The sequence below is a fragment of the Pinus tabuliformis genome, chromosome 3_2 (assembly GCF_031772625.1).
Source record: "Pinus tabuliformis cultivar Carrire ecotype Pingquan chromosome 3_2, CPIR1, whole genome shotgun sequence".
Lineage (NCBI taxonomy): Eukaryota > Viridiplantae > Streptophyta > Pinopsida > Pinales > Pinaceae > Pinus > Pinus tabuliformis.
The window spans coordinates 64,441,134-64,466,595 of record NC_142302.1 but is presented as its reverse complement, the minus strand read 5'-3'; the positions used below and the strand labels follow the sequence as shown (position 1 = coordinate 64,466,595).

The 25,462-nt window shown below is 41.7% G+C and overlaps 1 protein-coding gene across 1 annotated transcript in view; it reads left to right on the top strand.

Annotated features, from left to right (window-relative positions):
- RAD51B (DNA repair (Rad51) family protein) overlaps nucleotides 1-25,462 on the top strand; it is a 265,335-nt gene that overhangs the window by 156,396 nt on the left and 83,477 nt on the right. Inside the window, exons 4-6 of the mRNA XM_089418067.1 lie at nucleotides 14,068-14,171; nucleotides 14,285-14,348; nucleotides 14,511-14,566. Coding sequence (XP_089274193.1) covers nucleotides 14,068-14,171; nucleotides 14,285-14,348; nucleotides 14,511-14,566 — 224 coding nt within the window. The remainder of the gene's footprint in view (nucleotides 1-14,067; nucleotides 14,172-14,284; nucleotides 14,349-14,510; nucleotides 14,567-25,462) is intronic.

Here is a 25,462-nt window from a genome sequence, read left to right as displayed (position 1 = left end):
GGACTGTGTCATCATTTTGGGCCAGAGAAAGGTAGCGCAAGGCTAAGGGAGGCAGAATCAGGCTCACACAGAGGCCAAAAGGGCTGATGTAGTTGGCTGGAGGAGCTGATTTGCCAGTGCCGGGATTGCGCAGAGCCAGGTGGCTCAATCTTTCAGTTGCGGGGGCATAGGAGGCTGTGGGCAATTTGTGGAGCAAAGCTGGTGGGGTACTGTGGTCAGAAGAGTACCTAACAGGGCAAGACCAAGGAGGAGGGAGTTGCTGTCAAGGCGGATTTCTAGCCAAGGAATCCGGATCAGTGGTGCAGTTGCACAGACGATCGGAGTGGGGCAACTTGACGTTGGCAAAAGGATTTCGAGGGAAATCAGGACTCAGAGGGAGTCCAGAAGAGAACTTCCAGACGGGAAGTAGAGAGACTCAGCAGGAGTTGAAAAGAGGACTCTCAGGAGGGAAGTAGAGAGACTCGGAGGAGTCGACAAAAGAGCAGCAAGATGGTCGTGAATGGGCTTGAGAGATCAGGATAGGTTGGACAGAGCGTTCAACTTTATGGTCTGGAAGCCCAGGATCTTGTCCATTCTAGACAGAAATCGCCTCAAGGGCTTCGTCTCGAGAGTGATAGTTATCCCAGTTGACGGTAGCTAATGAAAGGTACGAGGAGGCAATGGCTAAGGCTAAGTGCATCATCCTTGATGGGGTCAAGGATCATGTGGTACCACATATTGCTGAGAAGGAAACGACAAAGGAGATGTGGGACGCCTTGAAGACATTGTACCAACATACTTCCGTGCAGAGGAAGATGCTCCTGGAGAATCAGCTAAGGGCATACCAGATGCAGAAGGGAGAGCAGATAGATGTCTTCCTCGGTCGGTTGAAGGAGATCCGTGACCAGCTAACTTCCATAGGGGCCACGCTGGATGAGGAATTAATGGTGAGGACCACACTTAACGCAGTTTCTGAGGATTGGGAGGTATTTGTCTAGAGCATACTGGGCAGGACGAGTCTTCCAGATTGGGAAGAACTGTGGGTGACTCTTCATCAAGAAGAGATCAGACGGCTGACCAAGGCGGGGAGTAGCAGCAAAGGGGTCAGGATCAAGAAGGAGGAAGAAGAGGATGCGGCTCTAGCATTTGCGGGAAAGCAAGAGAAGAGGAAGAAGAAGGACCTCTCCAAGGTCAAGTGCTTCTATTGTGGGGAATTGGGTCATTTTGCGAACCAGTGTCCAAGGAAGAAGAGTAATGGAGAGGCTTCTGACTCGAAGGAAGCGCCAACAAAGGTGGAGAAAGAAGTCGAGGAGGATGACGATTATACCATGAGTGCTCATGTGCCACTTGAGAAGTGGAGAGACATCGAGCTGTAGTTAGGAGGACTACAGGCGATGAGGGGCAGGATCTTTGAGGTACCCAACCTCTTGGATTATACCTTGCTACGGGAGCCTCGAAGAGGAGTAGCAGGACTGGTGGATGTCGGTAGCGATGAATGCGGATGGAGCGACAGAGAGTGCTATAGTGCCGGAGTCCCGGGACAATGCGAGGTTAGCAGGCTGCAACACTGCGAGAGGCACAGGAGTGTTGCACCAGTGCAGGATGACACAGAGAGGTGTGCAATGGTGCGAGATGCAGGGAGTTGTTGTAGCAGCGCAGAGGTCAATAGAGGTAGCACTTGTTAGCAGTAGAGAGAGCTTCAATATCGAGAGTGTTTCTAGCCTGACATGGATGTTAGAAGTTGGGTGGATCAGTTACTTACTTCTCAGTAAATGAGTTGCAGTGTAGTAGCACGATATAACATGATGAGAGGGGATGCAATGCAGATGTAGTGCTGGGAGGATGGACCAACAGCAGCACGGATGCAGTGCTGGGAGGATGGACCAATAGCAACACGGATGCAGAGGGAGCTGCCATATGGATGCAACAGTGGCAGTGGCAGAGCCATGGGCAACAGTACAGGATGCAGCAGTGCAGAGGATGTTGGGCGGGAAGGCCTAGCATTAGCACAGGGACCGGTGCCGGATAATCGGTGTGATACTCAATGAGTATTACTAGAGCACAGTCCTCGCTAAGAGGGAGTGTTGATTTGGGGTAGTATCAAATGTGCTTTAGACATGAAAATTGGTGGAAAGGCTAAAGCACATGAGATCTCCAAGACCCAGAAATGGTTTGGGCAAATTCTAACTGGTTTGAAAATATTAAAATAATTAATATTTTTAATGGAGGTTCTAAGTATAAACTTAGAAAAAATAAAATATTAATAGGTATTAATATAAAAATGGGTTAGAAGGTTCCAAAAGTCATGGATCAAGCCAAATCTAATCTTAGTCGTTGATTAGAGTTTTAATCTCGACTGTTGATGGACCAACGAGAAAAGTATAAGAGGAGGTTTGAGGGTCAGTTGGAGAACACACTAGAGTGATCAATCATTCATTTTGCTAGAGCAGGGTTGCTAAGCAAAAGTGAATCAGTGATCAACATCAAGGCACAGTGAGTACGAGGTAGAGAGGCAGGGACAATACTAGGAGACCAACACAAAAGCGGAGAGAGCGAGAGAAGTAGCCAATCCAGGCTACGTAGAGCCTAGCAGAGGCAGTGCAGAGCCTAGTAGAGGCAGCGCAGAGCCCAGAGACACTGCGTCATCCACATAGAGTGCAGAGGGAGTGACGCAGAGGCTCCCAGAGGCTGCGTAGTGCCTCAGAGGGCTGACACATAGGGTCCTGGGGCTGACGTAGTGGCCATAAGGGCCAACGCTGAGCTTCAGTTGTGCCGGAGAGGGTTTTGTGGGACAGGTTTTTTGAATACCTGTTTCCGGGGCTGACGTAGTGGCCATAAGGGCCAACGCTGAGCTTCAGTTGTGCCGGAGAGGGTTTTGTGGGACAGGTTTTTTGAATACCTGTTTCCGGATATAGAGGCATTGATATCGTATATTTTTCTCTTTCGGGTGAGCCGGTTTAGGCACCCAGTTGTACTCAGATAAACTGCATAATAATGTAACCCTCTGAATAGTTGCACCAGTTTTCCTGCATTGGGTTTTTCCGGGGATATTGGTCCAAAATAACGGTGTCACTTGTGTGCTTGTTTTCTTTTAGTTGATGATTTGTAGATGTTGATACTGTACTTGTGTTTATTTTCGGTATTTACATGGTAAATAACTTGTTAAGTAATTAAACAAGTAGGTGAATTAAACCAGATAGTATAGGAAGAATTTCTAACGAGTTAGACTTAGAAATTCCAATAGCCTCCCCACTATTGAAGCAGTGCCTGGAGACATAGTCCAGACTCCACACTAGACGAACTCCATTATCAGACTTTTGTATGCATTTGTCTTATGATCTCCTTTATGTTGCTTCTTCTTTAAGTGTTTGCATACATGGTTTTTACATGCTCTTTCATCCAATTTTGCTAACATCAAACAAAAAAGATCTTGGTTAATGCCGGTAAATCAAAGATTCTAGATCATTTGACAATAGACATGCTCCTCTACACCCAAAATGAACTTTGATATACTAGAATAAGCTTCGGTACTAGATGTTGGGCTTAAGGCATCTAATTTACACTTTAGATACAAAAATTCGTTCATACAGATTCAACCAGACACATAAACCAAACTAGAAGCGCAATTAACATAAACCTTTAAAAATCTTGAAAGCACTTAAAAGATTGAAAAATAAACAATGGCACACCATAAAAAATTTCATAGCACACATGTTTTACCCTAGAAACCAACTAACCTTTGAGCTCCACAACTCTTTTCTTCTTAATTGAATATTACAACTAGTTAGAATGAATGTTGACCTTACTCCACACCTATGACTATTAAATTCATACTACACCCGATCTTTACAGATTGTGAATCTTTTTCATTTCATCATCTTGTTCACCTTACATCATGCTCTATTTAAAGGCATAGAAAGCCCTAATTTGAAGCATCTCGAATCAGTATAGGTAGCTAAAAATTATTGACTATAGTCGATTCATAACTGTTTCCTAACTATAATCAATTCCCTTTTGACTACCAGTCAACCTTCAATCTAAGTCGACTATGCGCATATGGTTAACTATAGTCGATTCCCTTTTGACTACCAACCAACCTCCAATCTAAGTCGACTATACACATATGCCCAATTATGATTCCTTCGACTACTATAATCGACTATTGATTTCTATTGGTTACTCGACTGCCCATTGACGTCAACTAAGGTGACTACAATTTAACTTGATCGTCAACTCATCGACTTGACCATTGACTTGTTCGTAGTCGATTGTTCCTGACTAGACCATCCATTGACTGATCTCCAATTGGTGGAGATTACCTGCAAAGAGTACAACACCTCAACATTACCAACCTGTAGCAACAAAAATAGTCAATTTCTAGGAAGTTGGATATTGCTTTTTCTGAGAATTGGGAGTATATTCCTCTCGACAAAGTGTGTGATTTATTTATGGTTGGAAACTTAAAAATTTGACTCTAAAGATGTAAAATGAACAAGCATAAAGTGATAGATTCATGGAATAAGTCTTCGTAAGGGTACTTACTTGTTGGGGAACGTGAAATCTTTGGTTTGTGTTGTAGATTTTGGAAAGTACAGCTAGAAAATTTCAGTTTTGGAAAATATAGACTAGATACAAATATAAAAGTACACAACAAAACCATGTATGTATCATTGGATTATATCTAACAATACATTCAATTTCTCCAAGGTTTTAACTTGCTAATAAGATAAGATCATTTAAAAACCAACGAGTAAGTAAAGCCTAAACTAACATTGAAAAATAATAGTGGTTGTTGGATTAATACCTTGTGCCCAACTTACCTCACCTTTGCAGAGGTGTGAAACTTGCACCTTCTTAAGCGATCCTATATGTGATCTAGGGAGTGGATTTGGTCTCTTGGGAGAGAATTCACCCCCACTCTTGATGTAGCACCTTCTCCAACTTTCGAACTTTTCTAGGAGTGACCCCTTGTAGGGCGTTCCAGTCTTCAATTTGAGTGAGTGATGTATACGAACTTTCTCCAAATTGAAGCTCCCCTTTAGAATGGTTTAATTGTTTCAAGCGATCCTCCTGCAAAACAAGATAAAAAGGTGGGGTTGCCCCCTAGTTTGTCCTCTCCATGTGACTTGTAGCCCCTTGGTGGCTTAACTTGTTGACTTTGTGTAGTTTTACTTGTATAGAAAAGGATCAAGAAAAAATATACAAATGAAAGTCTCTCCAACATAAAAAATTGGATTGTGGTTTGCAAAATGAGCTCTTTTTATTATAATGATGGCACTAATCTCATATGACAACAACTATTACAAGAGGGAGGTTAGCCTTCTATAAAACATTTATAACAACTAACTAATGGCTAGTTGGACTTCTCCAAAAATAATTTTTTACTAGTCATCCACAAGTTGGAGACTTAGTAATGTTTTATAAAATATTACATTACAATTCTTATTTTCTCGTTAATGAGTCAACTTGACTCGAATTTGTCAATTTGGTCCACAATCTCCTTTGTTAATGGCCTGATATGGTCAACCATAAAGAATAGTAAAGAATAGCAGCTTAACATTCTACTAGTTGGTCCTTGGAAGAATTCGACTTGGTCCATGAGGGGTTCAACTTGGTGGGAGGAGGTCAATTTTGTCCTTTAGAGGAATAAGTCATCTTCTAATGGCTACTTTTTTGTTTTATTGCTCACCTACTTGGTCCATGAGGTTTCCAATGACTAGTTAGACCTTTGAATGGCTAGTTGACTTGTCCAATGATTTGAATTAAGTTTGTCCCTTTACTAACTCGACTTGGCCACCTAGAAATTGGTTTTCTAGAGCATCTGACTATTAGACAATTTCGACACCTGGATTTGGCTAAACTGTCATGCTCTGAACTGGGTCTCATTGGATCTTCAAATCTTGCCTATCATTGCCACATCATCACTTGCTCTACCACATTATCAACCACTTGTGCTAGTTCCATGACACCTTGAGGAATCTTGAGAATTTGACACATGGTTATTGTTCCTCTCGTTTTGCTAATCATTTTTGACATAATGTATGCATAATTTTACCCAATGTTGCGCCTGTTTTGCCACTTGGTGTGAAAATTCCTGAATCTAACACATCAGAAACCCCTACTACAATATTTGGTTTACTATCTCCTACTTGTTTTTTACATTAACAAGTTATTTAATTGCATAAACATTGAAGTAAACACAAATGCAACCTTAACAGATATACAGATCATGCACTGAAATAAACTGAGACAATCGCACAAGGGACACTGTTATTTTTGGACAATTGTCCCTAGAAAAGCCCAATGCGGGAAAATCGGTGCAACATATAAAGCGTTTGTATTATTAAGAAGATTCGTGAATACAACTAGGGTGCCAGAAATGGCTCATCCTTCAGAGAATATCCTTGGCAGTAGTACCTCTCTTTGGAGACAGTTAGTCCAGTAAATCAGCAACTGGATGATCAACCCCCTAGTGACTTTGACTGTTCGTTGTGTTGGACAGTGAAAACTGCTCCAGGCACTGCTTTGTAACTGCGTCACCCTCTCTGGAATTGCGTCACCCTTTCCCGACTCAGGATCTGCTGATCAGCTCCCAATGTGTCCCACAAAATCTTCCAGCGCAGCCTTCGAGGCCCTCTGCGTACTCTACGCCAGCCTCTATGGCTTCTGCGTCAGCCTTTATGGCCCTCTGCGTCATCTATGCTGGCTCCTTCGACCTCTGCATCAACCCCTGTTGCCTCTCTGTCAGCCCTCCTTAGGCCTGCACTGTCTCTCTCGGCACTGCGCTGCCTCTCTCCTATGTATTCTTCGGCCTTCTGCCGAATCGCCCCTCACTACAACTGATCACTTGCTCGATTTCCTCAACAAACCTTGCCCTAGAAAATCGAATTGATTGATCTCTCTTGGTGTGTCTCCAACTGACCCTCAAGCCTCCTCTTATATTTTTCCTGTTGACGATTCAACAGCCGAGATTAAGTCCCTAATCAACGGCTAAGATTAGAATTGGCTTGATCCTCGTCTCTTAAAACTTTCTCACCCATATTATATTAATACACATTAATATTTTAATTTTCCTAAGTTTAGACTTAGGAACCCCATTAAAAATATTGATTATTTTAATATCTCTTCATCTGGGTGGAATTTCTCCAAACTATTTCTGGGTCTTGGAGATCTGATGTGCTTTAGCCTCTCCACCAAATTTCATGGCTAGAGCACATCCGATGCTACCAAAAATCAACACTTGGAACCTTGTTTGACATATTGACCAAATTTGATGAAGCTGTAACTACCCACTACCACATTTGATTGGAAAACTAGAACATGGCATGGTTCCTATTGTCAAGTTGGACAATGTGAGACCAAGTCGACTTTTTTACCACTGGGACCACTTTGCATTGGGAATTGTAACTAACTTGGGAATTGGAAACTGTAAAAAATGAGACAACCATGCATGAGAGTTGTCTGAGGAATATTGTGCCAAAGCCAAGGCCACCTACAGACTTTGTAGATCATAACCATGTGGTAAAGACATAGGTGCACCTTGACAACAAACGGAAACACAACCAACTCTCAATTCTTGGGTTGAAGTGGTCTGGAAAAGGGAGCAACCTCCCTCTCTCACCATGGTTGAAGGGGTGGTACAAGACAAGTTGAACAAGGGACGTCTCTGTTGAGCTCAGGAATTTAACCTTAGAGTGCGTGGGCTCCCACTTCCTATGACCCCTCTTGATCCTCTACAGATGGCCACATCTTTCCTTCATGACACCCTAGACCTGAAGGACATCTCTATTGAAAGGATGGGGCCGAACTCCACACTCTTCCTTTGTTTTTGGATGCTTGAGGACCAACTTGGAGCCCTTCAAGCCAAAAGAGTGTTGAATTCTCTCTCGCTCGCAAAGAGAATCTTTCTAGATGCTGACCTCACTAAATCCCAACAAGTAGAACTCAAGCAGGCAAGAGATTGGGATGCAACTGTGAAAAAAGAAAGAAAGTGGGTAGTTATTCGAGATCTCAAAGCTGTCATCCGTGACTCGACCCCTCTGGGATTACTCTCGTCCTTGGGACAAATGATGGTCTCATTCAGATGGAGGACACTTTTGGGGGTGCAGCCTCACCATCTCCATTGGTTGTTGGAACTGGAATGGCATATTTTGTTCTTCACCAGGTACTCTTCGAGATGATATCAAGTCCCTTGACCTTTTCCTCACATAGATACGTGTGAGTCCCATGCGGACACCACCCCCAATTCAAGGGTACCACTGGATATGGTCATGCAGACAGGAGATAAGATATGAAAGTGTCAGAGGGTCGGGGGAGTTTCCTGCCTTGTATGAGACTCTCTAAGAAGTCGAGTCACTATGATATCATCAAATGAGCATGCTAGATATTTGTGGGTCCAGATCCATCATAGGAGCTCCCTACTCAGAGACAACTACATTGCGGTTTGTTACTGCCCCCCAACCTTGTCACACTTTGCACTTCATAGTGAGTCTTAGTGGGACCCCTTCCTTGACATTTATGCTCACATCTCTTATTATTTGACTCTTGGGGAGATCATTCTTCTGGGGGACTTTAATGCCCACACTAGAAGCCTTCAAGTGCCCCTACATGATCAAGCCAAGGACACACTTTGCCTCCAAGAGATAGCGCCGGAGTCCATGGATCTCTAGAGGTGTTTGAGGCATGAATGGGCCCCTCATAGGTTATGGGAGGCATCTTTTGAAGCTAGGGGAATCCCTCGGTCTATTGATTTTGAACAGGGTCCCTTGCTTCCTAGTTTCAGGTGACTTCACTTGCTTCCCCCACAACAGGTGGGCTAGTGTGGTGGATTATGTTTTGGCCAACCAAGACTTCCTCCCACGCATCCTGTACCTCTTTGTATCTCATCTCTTTTTGGCAGATCACGCTCTTCTCACTTTCACCCTCTCCACACCTCCCCTCCCTCCCTCCACCCCCAACCTACCCCTCCATCCCCCCATACCACCTTCCTTTTTGACAGAGATTATGCCATCTCCTACACTACCCACCTTAAGGAGCTTCTTCCCCCCATTTCCCACTTTAAATCAATGGACACAACCACAACCAAGTACAAGATACTCTCCATGGCCCTTGAGGAGGCTTCCCTTGATTCTTACCCCCACACTCCACTTGCTAGCACGTCCACAAGTCTACCTCGGGATCCTGTCCCATGAATCGTTGGTTTGATGAGGATTGCAAATCCTTCCACAAGCGGGTCTGCTTCACCATCACACAAAACTCCTCATCCCGCCACCTCTGCAAATCCTATTGCCAACTCCTTTGCCATAGAAAGTATGCATTATTTTCCCAAAGAAGATGCGAACATTGTGCCGCCCTCCACCACTCCCAAAAAGCTTTATGGCATCGCCTTTTTCCTAGATGCCATGATACCCCATTTGACCTTGACCCCTAGGTCATGTTTTCCCACACCACCTCCCTTTATGACATTCTCGAACAAACCCCAACACACATCCCCTCTCCTCCCTCCTCTTGTCACATTTTCTTAGAGTGGGATATCAAGAGAGCAGTGGATGAGGAAGGCTTCTAGGCCAAATTCCTAAAGCATGGTATCCAGTCTCTTGAGTCTTATATTGCTGATCTATTTAGCCATGTGGTCTGTTTTGGTTTCTTCCTTGCTTGGACACGACACATTATCCATATGATCCACAAGTTAGGGATTAGTTGCGATTTGAACAAGTATAGGACTATTATGGTAGGCCATACTTTCTCTAAGCTGTACGCCACAGTCTTACATCAATGGCTTTTCGATGAGCTAGAGAGATGACTTCTCAGAGCGAGAGGACAACCAAGCTTTCGCTTGGGATATCAAACGATTGATCATATTTTGACACTTTGATCCATTATTGAGAGGGTCGTCATCGCTTTTCGAAATTCTATTGCTACTTTGTAGACTTTTGGAAAGCATTTGACATTGTACATAGGGAGGCATTATTTCAGAGGCTTCATGACATTGACATATTTGCGACCCTCTTGGTAGCCATCATGAGACTATACGAGTTAGTCTTGGGTCACCTTAGGTTGGCACATGGCATTTCTAACTTCATTAAGAGTACCATTGGGGTAAAACAGGGGTGCCTCCTCTCACCGACCCTCTTCAGAATTTATATTGACGAGTTAGAATCTTTCCTCGATGAGCACATCTAGGAGGGCGATGGTTTAATTCTACATAAGGTACTGATCTCCTGCTTCTTTTTTCTGATGACTTGATCTTGTTAGCTTCTACTTTAGAGGGCTTGCAGAGACAGATTGATGCCCTGGCCAACTTTTGTGACCTTTGATAGTGAATGGTCAACTTGGTAAAACTAAGGTTATATCTTCAATGCTTCCAAGGAAGATCTTATAGACAAACATTTCTACTATCGGGGGGAAGAGATTGAGATCACCATATCATACCTCTGACTGGGAGTGCGGTTCATGGGACCTTGTTTTGGTATGTGATAATCCCTCTAGCCTCAACTCAACAAAGCATATGGTTCCCTGGCCGTCATTGAGAGGTAGTGTTTCTAGGGTCAGTTTCATGACATCTCCTCTAAACTCTACCTCATGGAGGTGATTATTTGGTCCTCTACGGATCAGAGATTTGGGGGCCAATCTTGGTATAGACAGATTGGGCCGAGATGGAGTGAGTCCGTACCTTACTTCTCAGGTGCATCATCTGATGCAAGCGTAGAACCCCGCATCCCATTATTCGAGTCAAGTTTGGTGTCCATCCCTTCCCTCGAGGTCATATTTCGATTGGTTTCCTCCCTTCACAGAGTCATATCTTTCAAAAATTCAGTTGTCGAGAGAGACCAATACTCCTACCCCTACCTTGCACTTTGTTCCTCAGAGGCCCTCGTTTCAGCTCCCTTAGGCTGAGCATGTGGTTGGTTCTCAGATGTATCTCAACTTCTCCAATCATTGACCATCTCTCTAGAGCGTCTCCCCCTTTCAGATTCTCCCTTGATGCTCCGAGTCATCTTCTACCACCTAGACAGACATTGAATCCATCCATCAGAGAGGATATCTACAGATTGTATATTCAGGTCACTTGGACTTCACACCTGACGAGCTTGGGCCCGTAGATGTCCTTCTACCTTGAGCACTTCTTGGAGTTGCAAGATGGTATCGTCATCTGCCCCCCATACAGACGTAGACATTGGATACACTCCCTCAGGATCCCCCTAGGACAGCTCCGAGTTGGTTCTCAATGCTTATCGACATGTGGAGATTGACCACCATATACCACAATTTAATGGGATCTGCCAGATGTGTCATTTAAAGGAGCTTGAGACAGAGCAACACCTCATTTTTAGGTGCTCCCCATATTATTAGATTAGAGGACGCTTCCATTTCCTCTATAGAGATTCAGGAGGCTCCTTCTTTACCTTCTTCCGATATTCAGATCAAAGATGCTTAGCCCTCTTCATCAATGAGATATTTAGACATAGATCTCTGGCCCTACACATGCCGCATTGTGTGGGGATGACCCGGACGATCACATCATACTTTTAGGTTTATCCAATTGATCAAAGCAATAAGTGGTGAGTTGAGTTCTAGAGTACTTCAAATAGTAGAGTAGTGAGATGTCGGGTATCCCCTCAACCCCCCACTAGAGGAGACCAACCGATATCCTCGAGATCGTTTTAGAGGTGCTGAATAACACATTAGTCTATGCATGTTCAGAGCACCAGAGGAACCAGTTCTAGGCGGACCTAGAGTAGGGTGCCCCCCTCGAATTATTCCTTCCTAGCCGCAATGGAGCAACCAGAGACCTATTCAGAGCTTTTTTCTTTCAGTCTCAGATGTTAGGAGTATCCCTCGCTCCTTCCTTCCCCCCAGGATCGTGCAACTAGATTCCCAGATAGCTCCAAAGGACTCAGATAGTGAACCAACGCCCCGGTTGCCCCCTCAACTGTCGGTTATCATGCTCAGGAATTCTTGACATCATGGGCCTCATGTTCTAGTCTCTCTCCCCATGGCCTCTTCATTGGGCCTCTGATACGGTTTTATACATGTTCATATTTCATGAGTATGCCCTATTGTTTGTATTTTTCGTTACTTCATTTTGCATATATATTATATTTTGTACTAGATTTAACTTTCCTAGGAGTAGCATTTGCACTCCCACATTGTACTCTTATTGGATGTATCCTCTAGTCCCATTGACCTACTTTTGTGGTCATTCGTTTTGACATTAATAAAATTATCTTATCTTATCTTGACATGGGCTGGACTAGGTCATACACTGGTGATCACCCCTACAAATGCAAGCTCCCATAAAACCATGAGTCCTCACATAAGGCCACCTAAGGCTCTCCAATCCCATAAAACCATGAGTCCTCACATAAGGCCACCTAAGGCCCTCCAATCCCATACAAGATGAAAGGAACCTAAGATGAGCTACAAGGAGCTGGCTGTGGCCTGATTGAGACAACAAGATACAAATAATAAGAACAAGACACAGGCCGGAGATGCCTAATATAGGGCCTCACATGGTTATTACAATACTTTCGACTTGTGGCTTTGGGCTTACAATGGTGGTGAAATATGCTCCAAATTTTTTATATGTACCCCTATTGACATGAGGGGTAACAAGTCCTATGCTTAAGATCCAGCTAGTAGTTATTCTTGCTTTGAGGTACATGTCAAGACTCAAGCCTCACAGCTGTCTCCCATTCTATGTTTGGCTTTATGCAGATCTTACATGCTCATTGACATTCTACTACAATATAGCCTAGCAAACCCACATGCAAACTTTGTGTCTAAATTCCATGCTCAATTCTTCAGCTTGTACCATCGTAGTTTAATGAACCATGGTTCTATGGTCTTATTTCTCATGCTTTGAAGTTTGAACCAATTCAGTAGCAATGATTTTATTGAAAGTGCTTTCGTAAGTGCTGTAGTTAAGAGCCAAGTTAGATTTAGTGATTGTAGAAACTTGATTTAATCTCAAGGTTCACATCTATCACAAGAAATTATATCAGAAATGGGTCAAATATCATTGCTTTGTGGATATGCAATTTTTTGTTATTCCATAATTTCCAGATATTTTATATGAAAATTTCAGTACTGGTTTGTTTGGATCAAAGTCACATGACTTGGAATCAGCAAATTCAGTATGAAGAGTCAATTGGTGAGGCTTTTCCATTTCATAACGAATTTATAAAACTAGATTCTACAACATAGGCTTAAGCTCATGTAAATACTGAAGATTTCAGTATTCATAATAATATTTAAACAATGAACAAAGAACATTAACACTTAATGGCCCATAATCCAAAATTTATGTTGAGAAATAGTGTAAATTCCATATATGTCCAAAGTGATTTTGTCGAGGTAGTACCTGAGATGCTTCATTTTCCCACGTAGTTGTCTTTTCTAAAAACGTTTTCACCCTTCCTCCCAGCAAGGTCCTTGCCTTGTGCCCAGGTAAAGTCACTTTCTCTCACCATTTTGCAATGTTTCAGAGATATGAAATCTGTGTTTTTAGTGGTTTACTAGAAATTTGAAAAATAACAAAATGCCTTATGGTGTTTTAGAAATAAAATGTTAAAATGTTATGGTGTTTTAGAAATAAAATGTTAAAAAACATAGCTGAAGATCCTTGAAATACCTTCAATATTGCATATCCTGTTCCTCTGCTCTTATATCTGTTTCCCAATGTGATTCCTGTGTAAAATTGAAAAGACATGACCCCGATGGTGTAATTTTCTCAAAATTTGGGTTGTCTTCTTCGCAGCATATTTTTTGGACTCCAAATTGTCCCAAAATCTCTAAAATTCACGTTTTTTAAGGATTTTAAAGGCATTTCAAAAACATTCATAGCTTGTCGACAAAAAACATTAATGATCATGACTAAATTTCGTGAAAAATGTATCTATAGTTGTAAACATTAATATTAAGCATGTTTCTTTTCATTGCATTTGTCCACTTCGTTTTTGTAAAACTTTTTGTGTTTTTTTGGTTTCCATGTGCAGTTAAATGATAAGTTATCCATCCGGCAGAAACTTGTCAGAATGGAAATCAATTTGCTTCATTGAAATTAATTTCTGATCATGTTCCTTGCAGTTATGCCTCATGCTTTCTGTTTTAGCAGCAATGCCAGAGAGTTACGGGGGGCTTGATGGCAATGTTGTCTATATTGATACAGAACACAAATTTAACTCAGGAAGGTGGGTGATCTTTGCTTGAGAAAAGTAACTGCTACTCAACTACTGGCATTATTTATGAAATTTGTTCTTGGGATTGATGTGTTCTTACTTGGGAATCAATACATTTATTATAGGATGATTGAAATTGCGAAGTCCAGCTTTCCAGATATCTTTTGCAATGAAAGAATGGTGAAGGAAGTATGTTGAGCTGTTCAGTATGTCATACTCAATAGAGTTGTTTGGAATTTAATGTTTACAATACAGTGTACAGTAGAGGAACTCTGTAAGCTTCTTTAGTGCATGCAACACAATGCTATTTTTAGGAGTTGCACTTATATACCTCGTTTTGTTTGTCGATAGCTTGCTGCTCGAGTGTTGGTTTTGCAGCTGACATCATTAGCTGAGTTGACAGAAAGGTACTTGCTAATAATTTTGTTGTCATATACAAAAGTGTTGATTTTTGTTTGGCATTCTTGCTGTGTTTTGGTTTAATCAGGGAAGGTTGGCCATAATCAGGTGAAAGTGAATTATGTTTGCAGTTAAAAACAAGATTTGATTCCTCTTAGTTTTTAGTGATTACTAATTTGTGGAAAAAGTTTGCAAAAAGTCCCGATTTGATCCTAAAAATGTGATTTTTTAAACTAAACGATTTAATCCCCTGACTTTTTGGCGACTTTTTCAGAAAGGAAAAAATTGTGATTTAATCGTTATACTCCCGATTTAATCGGGAGTCGACCCAAAAAGTCGGCCTCCCTCCTAGGCCGAAGATAAAGAGGCCACCAAGGAAAAATGATATAATTTTCTGCTGTTTAATCTTAAGGCAGAGAGTGGAATCTTTCAAACATAGCCCTAGAAATTTGATGATAATGTTGTGCTGTGCAATTTGTTTTGTTGTTGAATCTTAATTTCGAGCATTATAGTTGGTTGGTGTTACTGAGAAAATTAATTGCTTAGTTGCTATGTTCTGTTGAATGTTGAAACATATATGGCTATTATTGGTTTGTTCTTGCTGGATGTTATGTATGCAAAACAATAGGGATCTATATGAGATGTGCAAAAAAATACAGAGAAGAGACATTAGCCAGAGGCTAAGCTGTCAGAAGGCTGCTATAAGAAACTGAGAAGACTATGAAAAAGAAGTGCATAACTACCTCGACGAGCATGATTGTGAGACATAAGAGCAAGAGGACAAGGAGTATCTAGACTAGCAAGCAAGAAAGTGTAAATCGCTGAAGAACATTCCAAAGAATCAACACTGTTATGACCATATTTTTTGTGGATAATGTTGAAAAACATTGGTGATAAAATGCACTTAGAATGCAGACTGCAAGAGTGTAACATGCTTTTAGTGATCGAATTCACATGTAAAGAATGACATTGTAGTAAAACATTGAAAACACCTCTAAACTATGACTTCGACTCTAGATGTTAAAAAAAAAAAAAAAATGAATAATTTTGTGTTTTTTTAATTTTGCCGACTTTTTCAAAAAACTCCCGACTTTAACGAGTTTTTCAACTTTTGGACCCTTGCTGAATTAATCCCGACTTTGACTTTTTCCACATTGCTAATTACTAATTAATATATTACTATTTTATTGGTTTGATATAATTTTCTTTTTTTCTTCTTTGGTAAGAAAAAAAATTATATCATGAACTTTTTCCCAAAAGTTCCATATCATAGTTTGCTAGAAGTAAAATCCTTTTCTCCCTTAGTCCGTTTCAGTTTCTTGTTCTTTACAGATATAATTTTATTTTTTAATTCAACAAATGATCACAAATGTAGGTCAATGGGACTAAAAGTTAATTCCAGGGAATTAAAAGTACAAAGTAGGAGTGCACAAGAAACCCCTAGAATGATGCCAAAATCAAAGATCTAAGAACAAAACAAACAGCTAAGCATCTCTAAGAAGTGAAGTATGGGTACAGAAAGATAGGCAAGGAAGCTAGAGTTCTAAGAGAAGGCATTGAATGCTGATCAAACGGGGATGATGTCAAGAAGTGTCGGAGCTGGTTATTGAGGATGAGTATGGGGATGGAGGGACAACCTCCCAATCAGTGTCATGACCGTGAAATCATCGATGCAATGGTGGATGATGTCCTCTGCAGTGTGGCTAGCGCTGACGAGGGTTTCTTGTATGATTGAGGGAGAGTATAGGAGTGAGGAAAGCTTGCACTCCTAACATCCTGGGCAATGGAGAAGAAAGTCCAACTGGAAGCTTGGTTGCATTGAATGAGAGCTTCCTTGCGTTGGGCCCATCTAGAGCTGAGTTGTCTGATGGTTTGTTTGCTGGTGTATCAACTTCAATAATTATAGTCATGCTGTCATGTCCCTTCTCAAACACATTTGTAACAGGGTGCTACTACACAATTTTGCACGATTTTGGCTAAGGAAGAAAACCCATCATTTTCGACTTAGGGACTTAGGAGGCAATTCGACTTTATTTGGTTGCTAGTGGAATGTGGGGGCCACCCACATGGGAGTTCGAATTGGCCCATTCGAATAACTTGGAGGGAAAGTCGAATGGATGGATGGAGGGGCCAACATGAGGCTAGGGAGGCCCAGGGAGTTATAAGGAGGGAGTAGCACTCATTTTGGGTTCATTCTTACACCTTGCAATCAAAATTACTTGACTGTTTGCTCTGCTGTTTAGCTAAGTGAACCGACTGTTTAGCCACGAATCTTTCAAGCGGGAGATTCAACCTCTACTTTGGGGGACCATCTGTGCCCGCCCTAGAGAGACAGTTCCATAAGTATTTTAAGAGTTTTGGGAGTGTGTTACAACACTACCATTCAGCCACAACAGGGAGTGCATATTTCTGGCTAGCTGGAGAATACGCAAGGGGAGTTTGGAGCTATCAGTGATCAAGCATTTGTCGGGAGAGTTAGAGGATTGGGAGAGCAGCAAAGGGCCAGCCTTTCTTGCAAGTTTGGAGCCAACATCCTAGGAGTCCGATTTACAGTTACTTGGGCCTTCGCAAAGAGCCATCACTAGGCTCACGTGGGAGTTGGAGGAAGGAATTGTAGAGCTGGAGCTAGCCAGGAGAATTAGGAGATCACTTGGAGGGCCATTTGAGGAGGATTGCTGGAGTTAGGAGAGCAGAGATTGACAGGATCAGTGACAACAACAAAATTCGAAATTGGAGGAGGGCCAAGTTGTGAAGGGTCAATTTTTGAAGGTCGGAACCTGTTGATGCCTCTAAAATCGCTGCAACAACATTGGGGGATGAACACCTGGTCCGGCCCTTAATACAATTCCTTTTCCGTTTGGTATAGTGGCTCCGACTGGATAATATGGGACCAGTTTCCCAATAAAGGTGTGATTTGATGAGTGGGTGTTTAAAATATGTAACAAGATGATAGATGGTTTGGATTGTAATACTTATGAAAATATACAAATATATATATATATAATATATATATATATATATATATATATATATATATATATATATATATATATATATATATATATATATATTTAACCCGGGTAACTTAATATCTATGCGATTTATGATGACTTCTGCTACTCAAATGCTAATAAAGATCAATCAAATGATTACAGAAGTTAAGCATGAATGATGATTACTTCAAACAAAGTAATGTAAGACAGATCGCATATCATAATAACATTAATTGCCAGCATACATGTTTAGGATATCAATTCCAGAATTATTCAAAAGTGATATAAATGCAGAATTGAATGGACATATACAACAATATTGAATCAAAAGACTGTTAAATTGCCTAACATGAAACAAAATGACATAGATATAAGTACCATATGTATTTGAAACGTGCTACTGAAGTAACAGTTTGGTTCGTTTCTTCTTATTCTGAAAACTCCAAAAAGATACAGAAATGCAAGTCCTTTTGAAATCTGCTTACAAAAACGTTTGAACCTTGATCCTTGCTTTCTACAAAAATAAATTAAGAAGTGCAGAAGTGCTTATCTTCTTCAATCCAATTTTTATACAAATTTTGGACCCTTTCTAAATTGACATGAAAGGGTATTTAGAGTAAAAATAAAAATAAACTGTTCGTAAAAGATGCCTGGAGTGGTTGAAACAACCTCTCTAAAAATATGGGATTTCATGACAAAAATAGAATTGCAATAACTTCAAAAAAGATGCATCACATCTATCATTCCTCCTGTGGCTTTAATTGACAAATCTCGAGCATAGTTTGGACTTCCGGTGGATGACTCATCCTAGCATGCAATTGCCCTGTGTACACCGCATTCAAGAGTTCTGGCATCATGCGATCGGCTGCATCAGCAAGAAATTTGACTGTCATTTGTTGGCTATGTGGTTTGACCAAATAGATCGAATGAGTATCCTAATTGAGGCTTTTCAATTTTTTGAGTTTCTCCTCTTGTATCCGAATCTTGCTTCCATTGTTTTTCCAATACTTTTGCCTTTGGCAGATTTTCAGGGGAACACTCAAAAATTAAATTGGCGCTGTGCAAATTATCATTTATCAATTCAATGATATTATTCCTTGCTGCCCTGGCCCTTGAAGTTGCTCTTTCTGCTTTGATCAACTGTCTCCCATTCTGAGAATAATATCTCTTTATGAGATTCTTCAATCACTGGCAATTTAGTAGCCCTTCCCTTTTTTGTGTTTTGCCAAGAGATATAATCTGTAATCTTGTCATCTGCATCCTCGAATTCCAATCTGGAATTGACCGCTTGGTCTACTAGTGTGTTGGTTTTGACGCATAATGGATGAATGAGGGATATCTTTTGGCAGAGTTGGGTTAGCTGTTGAGATAAGAAATTATTTATTGCTAAGGCTTCTTTTATAAACTCTTCAACTTTGGGATTCTCTTTGAATTGCTCTATTGAGAGTTGTAGCTGCATTATTTGCTCGTCCTTAGATTTAATCTCTTCATGATGTGCCAGTTTTAGTTGTTCAAACTTTTGGGATAACTACTGCTGTATTTCAATCGCCTGTTGATCAATCCTTTGTTTCTCCGCCTTTAGCTGTTCTTCAAGTTGTTTGATCTTTTGATCTTTTTCCTTGATCAATTGATTGACTTCAGTTGCTTTATCAATCGTGGCAGCTGTGTATGCCCCTGCAAACTGAGATAATTTGGTCAAGTCCTCGGAGGGATCAACTTCTGAATCTTTCCAAATGACATTCATGTATTCATCTTGAGGAGCTGTTGCCGATACTTGGTCTATTTTCCTCTTCTTCCTCTGCCTTTTGACTACAACCCTATGTTTAGGGCTATAAAACACATCCAACGGTGGGATTTCCTCAATATTCAATATAATCTCTGATGAAGGATGCTCAGGGATTATCTCGACTTCTCTTATAGCTGAGTTCTTGCTGGATGCCTTTTCAACCACAGGATCATGAATCAGGGGCTGTTGTCTTAAGGGAGATTGCGGTGTGATAACAGTTTGGGTACCACTTTGACCCTTAATCTGTTGATCAAATGTTCCCATTTTTTGATCAATATTGGATCAATGTGAACATCCGTGTCCAACTATTCAGTTGCCTTCTCACTTGTCTCGGCTGCCTCAGAAGTTTTCTCCTGCTCTGTGCTTTGTGCTGTTTGCTGGATGACCGATGCTGTATTCAATAGGTCCAGTGGCATTGTCTGAAGCCTTTGCATCTTGTATTGGATGAATTGATCCATTTTCTTTGGTTCCAGCTTGTTCTTTGCTAGGTGACTTACTTGCGAGAACGTCTCAGTTGATCTGAAGAAGTCATCGAATTCATCTTTTTCATGGATGAATTGCTTAACCTTTACTTGAGTAGTAAAATTATAAGCAACCTTCTTCGGGTCGTATTGCCTTTTGGGAATAACAGCTAGGTTCAGATCCCTTATTTTCTCGGCTTCAATTTGTGCATGTTTATAGTCATGTAATGAATAGATACCGCAACGGATCGGAAAGGCATGCCATAACTGTTTGCTGGCGTCTTTGAGATTTCTTGTAAGCCATTTTTCAACAGTCTGACAAGCTATTTCCCTAGCCAATAGTTTATCCGGGACATATAGAGGAAGAACATGAGGGTCGGTGATGCTACCATAAACCCTAATGTATGTAAACAATTCTTCCCCAAACCAATTGCCAATTGAAGTCAGATCAATACCAGCATCCTCGGACAGCCGAGGAGCTGGTTTATTAAAAATGGCTTGGTGAATGGGTAGAATGAAGCCATGGAAAATTTTATAAAAATGATTCTTATATTGAGACTTCCACAGGCTTTTATGGTAGATATGGATGGGGGTCGGGTCTTGGATAGTCCACTTCCATCCCATGATAGGAAAATCGGAGTTAAAACAAACAGTGTCGATAATATATGCACTCATATAGAATGGGGGAACAACTCGGGTGGTAACGAACCTATTTCTCCTATAATCAAGTATTTGGATGGCCATTTTATCTGATAGAATGGTAGCCCAATCCATCACATAAGAGTTCAACGTTGCTTCAATCAATGGAACCATTTCAACGGAAAACTTAGTAGAATTGGGGCTTCCAAATAATTTACACATCATTGCGGCAACATAACAATATGGAGATGCTAGAGAGTCCACTGAATACATACTAGATGTTTCATGCTTGTGTTTGTTAGGGTAGTGCCTCCATTGCTTGATGGGGTCCGACTCTACTTCATTTTCCTTCGCGAAAGCTTCAAGGAATGATTTATTGTAGCACTTTTGAGGGTCTGGCAAATGATACATTTTCTTTAAATCCTCAGGCTTGAAGGACCCAAACATTCTTCCATCGGCTGTGAAGAGCATCCTATCTGTTATATTGATGCCTTCAACTACCCATTTTACCATGTCATTGTATGGCAAAATCTTTGCACGGGCTGCTATTCGGTGAAGGAAAGAATCAACTAAATCACCAAGTGTATTTTTTGACTCTGCAGGTCCATCAGCCGTTGCATGTCCTTCTGTTACCTTTGGGTTTTCCCTTTCCAACATATCATATATTCCTTCCCATGAAATCTTCCCGCAATCCTGACATGTGGTATCTGAGATTAACACGATTTTTTCCTGTCCTTCCGCCATTGCAGGGGCAGCTTTCGCCTTTCGAGCTTTCTTTATCATTTTGGCTGTCTGCATACTTACAGATTCAAACTGCAAAAATATGAAACAGAGAAGAGTGATAAACTAAAACTTTCAGAGCGGCTAATGCTTGAAAAGGTAGTGGCGATAATAGTATAGTCGAAAATCAGGGCAGGAGCATTTGGTGCGAAAGATTTCGTATTATGAATTGATATTAACACAAAAGACGAAAGGACCGAAATCATTACTGTTCTTAATGCCTCGTCGTATTGAATGACGTCAAACTTAAATGCTTCAATAAATAGATTGCATCGCAGTTTTCCTAAGACCTAATTAGAACGCGTGCCATGAATTTTTCCGATTTTGTGATGAGCGACTTCAATATATATTATTTTAATATTCTAAGAGCCATGGCATATCGCAGATCGGGAGGTGTAAGCACCATGTTCTAAAAGCCTTTCGAATTTATGCGATTGCGATTTGTGATGACTTGGCACATAAAGTTGGAAACATCCTTATTTACCTGCCCGCATAATGTTCTCTTTTTATTACCACTTTATTTATATTTTAACATCGCATTGCATTTCCCCAAGGTGAGTATTACCTGTCTCTGCTGGGATTGCGATATGAGATCAATACATATCTTATCGCAAAGTTTCAATGGCCCATTAAAGCTTGTTTATTGGAATTGGCGATATGCGATATGCGATAGTTTTATCGCAATCGCATGTTCACCGATGAATTGTTTTAAGAAGCCTAACGTTTAGGATTGTGCAGTAACTTCGCATCACTACACTAATATTTAGATTGAATGTTTTTTGGCCTTAAGCGCATGTGATTTGCAATACTTGATTTTTTAAAGAGAGTCTATTGAAGCACTTTTTATTTAAAAGCAATAAATAAAGCAATTTATTTCTATGTAAAGGTTTTATTGGCTTTTTACAAACTAAAGGGACCTTATTTCCTATTTAGTATCTAAGAATAAGATTAAGAAAAATTTGAAATGGGGGGGGGGTTGTTGTATAGCACAACAAAACCAAGGGAAACCCTTTCATGGTTTTTCTGGGTTTTGGGCAAGGATCACACTCCTAATTTTATAGAATTTTCTGGGTAGATCTAAGGGGTCAAACAAGGTTCCCAACTTAGCCAACAACTAAAGGAGGTAAGGGGAATTTGGGCCAAAATTCCGAGGTCAACATTTGGCCAATTCCTTCGTGGGTGTTCCTGGGTTTAGGCCAAGGCGCTGAAATTTCATAATTTTTTCAGCACGAGAAGCAATGATTCTATCCCTTCGAAGTCAGCAGTGGCAGCGCAGTTCAGTTTGGTGCAGCAGTTGTAGCAACCTTCAGTTCAACAGTTTCTCACTTGGGTTTTGTCATGCTTGTCCATTGAGACAAGCCCAGGTGCACCATTCTATTTTACTGTTGTATTTGCTCCTGAAGAAGTAATAAAATGGCTCAAGAGTTCTCTATTTCTGGTGTTTCCTTGGGTGCTTAATGTATATTTCGTTTTTTTGATTGCTGGATTGTTTGCATGCTTTGTATATCACTTACATTCTTGTTTAGGAACATTACAGTGGTATCAGAGCCATAATCTTGGCTCAGCCTGTGGGAAAGATTAGAATCAAACAACATGGCGGTCACCTGGAATGAGGTGGTGAGGATACAACAAATGATGATTGATGTGGGGAAGAAGTTGATTCATTCCTCAGTTGGGAATCCGGACATGATTGCAACTGATGTGGAGTTATTGGGGGAAAACTGGAGGGCATACCAATCATTGGGTCATGGCATTCAGGCATCCCTCTCTTTTTGGGAATTCTGTGAACTAAGGGGTATGCACAAACCAATGGAGATTCAGTGGGATTTTGCAGGGATGATGAGAAGTATTAAGAAAAAAGATGAAAGAGTAGTTGAAGGGGCCATGGTTGGCAAAGAGATAGTTGAGCATACACCCATTGATGAGGCGTCATCCATTGATGAGGTATTCGGGGTTGTGACCGAGTTCTCAGGTGATAACAATGCACCACAGGTTGGTGAGGTGCCGGAAGATAGCTCCACTGTTGTTGAGGAGCCGATAGGTACAAAGGCCTCCAGATCTATGACGGAGTTGCTAGACAACAGTTGCCTACAGTTGACTGGTGAGCATATTGTGCATATTGGGTTGTCTATGGAGGAGCAGTCGAAGGCTCGTGTTGAACTTGTGATGGAGGAGGATGTGCAGCCATCCCTTGGGCTAGCCATTGATGAGGGGCAACATAGAGGTCACGCGTTGGGTTTTCAGCACAATTCACTTCAGAGGCTCACTATTGGGGTCTATAGCATTATCAACCCACCCTTATGCATTGGATTGAGGGAGATCGAGTTGTCTAGACGTACCCGAGGGGGTGGACAGGTTAGTAGGACTGAGCTAAGCATGATACCACATGAGCTTGGAGGGCTTGTTCCTTCCACAAAGGATTACACATTCGATCTCTCCTTTGGGATTGGATGGCGAGAGGTACTAAGTTGGTACTCGATGGAGTAGGTTAGGCAGTTGGATACATCCATGGCCACATGTGAGCAGAGGCCATGGATTACTAGACGGACTCGAGGGCCGGACTATTTTTGGGATCCAGGTGGGATTTTCCATCACATCATAGAGGTGGTAGGTAATGATAGTAGCTATGAGATGGATTTGACGATTGAGCGCACCCACATTTTCAGATCTCCATCAGAGCCCCAGTCAACACTATTGACAGGATGGTTTGATAGGCGAGCAGATAGATTTTATGAGTTGTCTTGGCATATTGATGGTGTGTGGAGTCACAGGGTGACTAGCTTACTCTGGTAGGAGCTGGTAGGAGGAGGTGGCATCGACAGGCTATCAGACAGGGCATTGTATGGAGAGAGTGCTCTCTTACTAGCATATGGGACACAAGGACTATTGAGGATAGGTGCAGTAGTGTCATTTCCGTTAGCATGTGGGGAGTCGGGCCACTCAGGTCTTTCAGAGCAGATGGGGGGATGTAGCCCACATCATGGAGGGTGTACTAGCAAAGAGGTGGATATTTTGGCCCATGTAGGATATTGTATGTTACAGGGTGGTACGACAGTGGACAGGGGTACACAAGACTACACAGAGTTATGTCATAGCGTCCAATGTTATGTAGAGGGATGCAGTTTGATGCATACAGACCCAATGTTAGGTCGTGTGTGGGGCTATAGAACGAGGAGCAAGGGCCTGCAGAGGAGCATGGAGATGCAGGGTGGTATGTCATAGTATGTTGGATTGCATTGTGGAGTGGGAGCGCTTCACATCACATTGAGTACATGTGGGGAGTGACAGGTACAGTGACACATGCGGGACCTAGGCCAGTACATGATGGCATAATCGTAGCCGAGGGTATCCAACGGTGTACATGGGTAGGCCGCAGTGTACGGTTGCATGTCCCAAATATTGATTTGGGTTAACATCGGATGTGCTCTAGCCTCGAAACTTGGTGGAGAGGCTAAGGCACATGAGATATCCAATACCCAGAAATGGTTTGGGCAGATCCTAAACAGTTTGAGAGATATTAAAATAATTAATATTTTTAATGGAGTTCCTAAGTCTAAACTTAGAGAAAATAAAATATTAATGTGAATTAATATAAAAATGTGTTAGAAGGGTCCAAAAGTCATGGATCAAGCCAGAGTTAGTCTTAGCCGTTGATTAGGGACTTAATCTCGGTTGTTGAATTGTCAACGAGAAAAGTATAAGAAGAGGCTTGAGGATCACTTGGAGAACACACCGAGTTGATCAAGATTTCGATTTCTGGGGCAGGGTTTGCTGAGGAAGTCGAAAGAGTGATCAGAGTTGCAGCTGAGGGGCAGTGAATACAGAAGCAGAGAGGTAGAGATAGTACCAGGAATATCGGCGCAGAAGCCGGGAGAGAGGGACGCAGAGCCAGCCAGAGGTTCACGCAGAGCCAGCTAGAGGTTCACGCAGAGCCAACCAGGGCTCATGCAGAGGTAGCTAGGAGCTGCGCAGTGCCTCAGAGAGCCAACGTGGTGACACAGAGGCTCTAAGGGCTAATGTAGTGCCTCCAGAGGCTGATGGAGGCGAGCTAGGGTGATGCTAGACAGACACTGGGCCAGAAAGGGTTGACGCAGACCCTAGTGGCTGATGCTGGGGATTTCGTGGGGCAGATTGGAGCTAGAAGCTATTGGAGTGTTTATCCGGGGTTTCAGCGGGAACATCTGTCTCCGACTGAGAGGTACTACTATCGAGATTATTCTCTGTTGGGTGAGCCGGTTTTGGCAC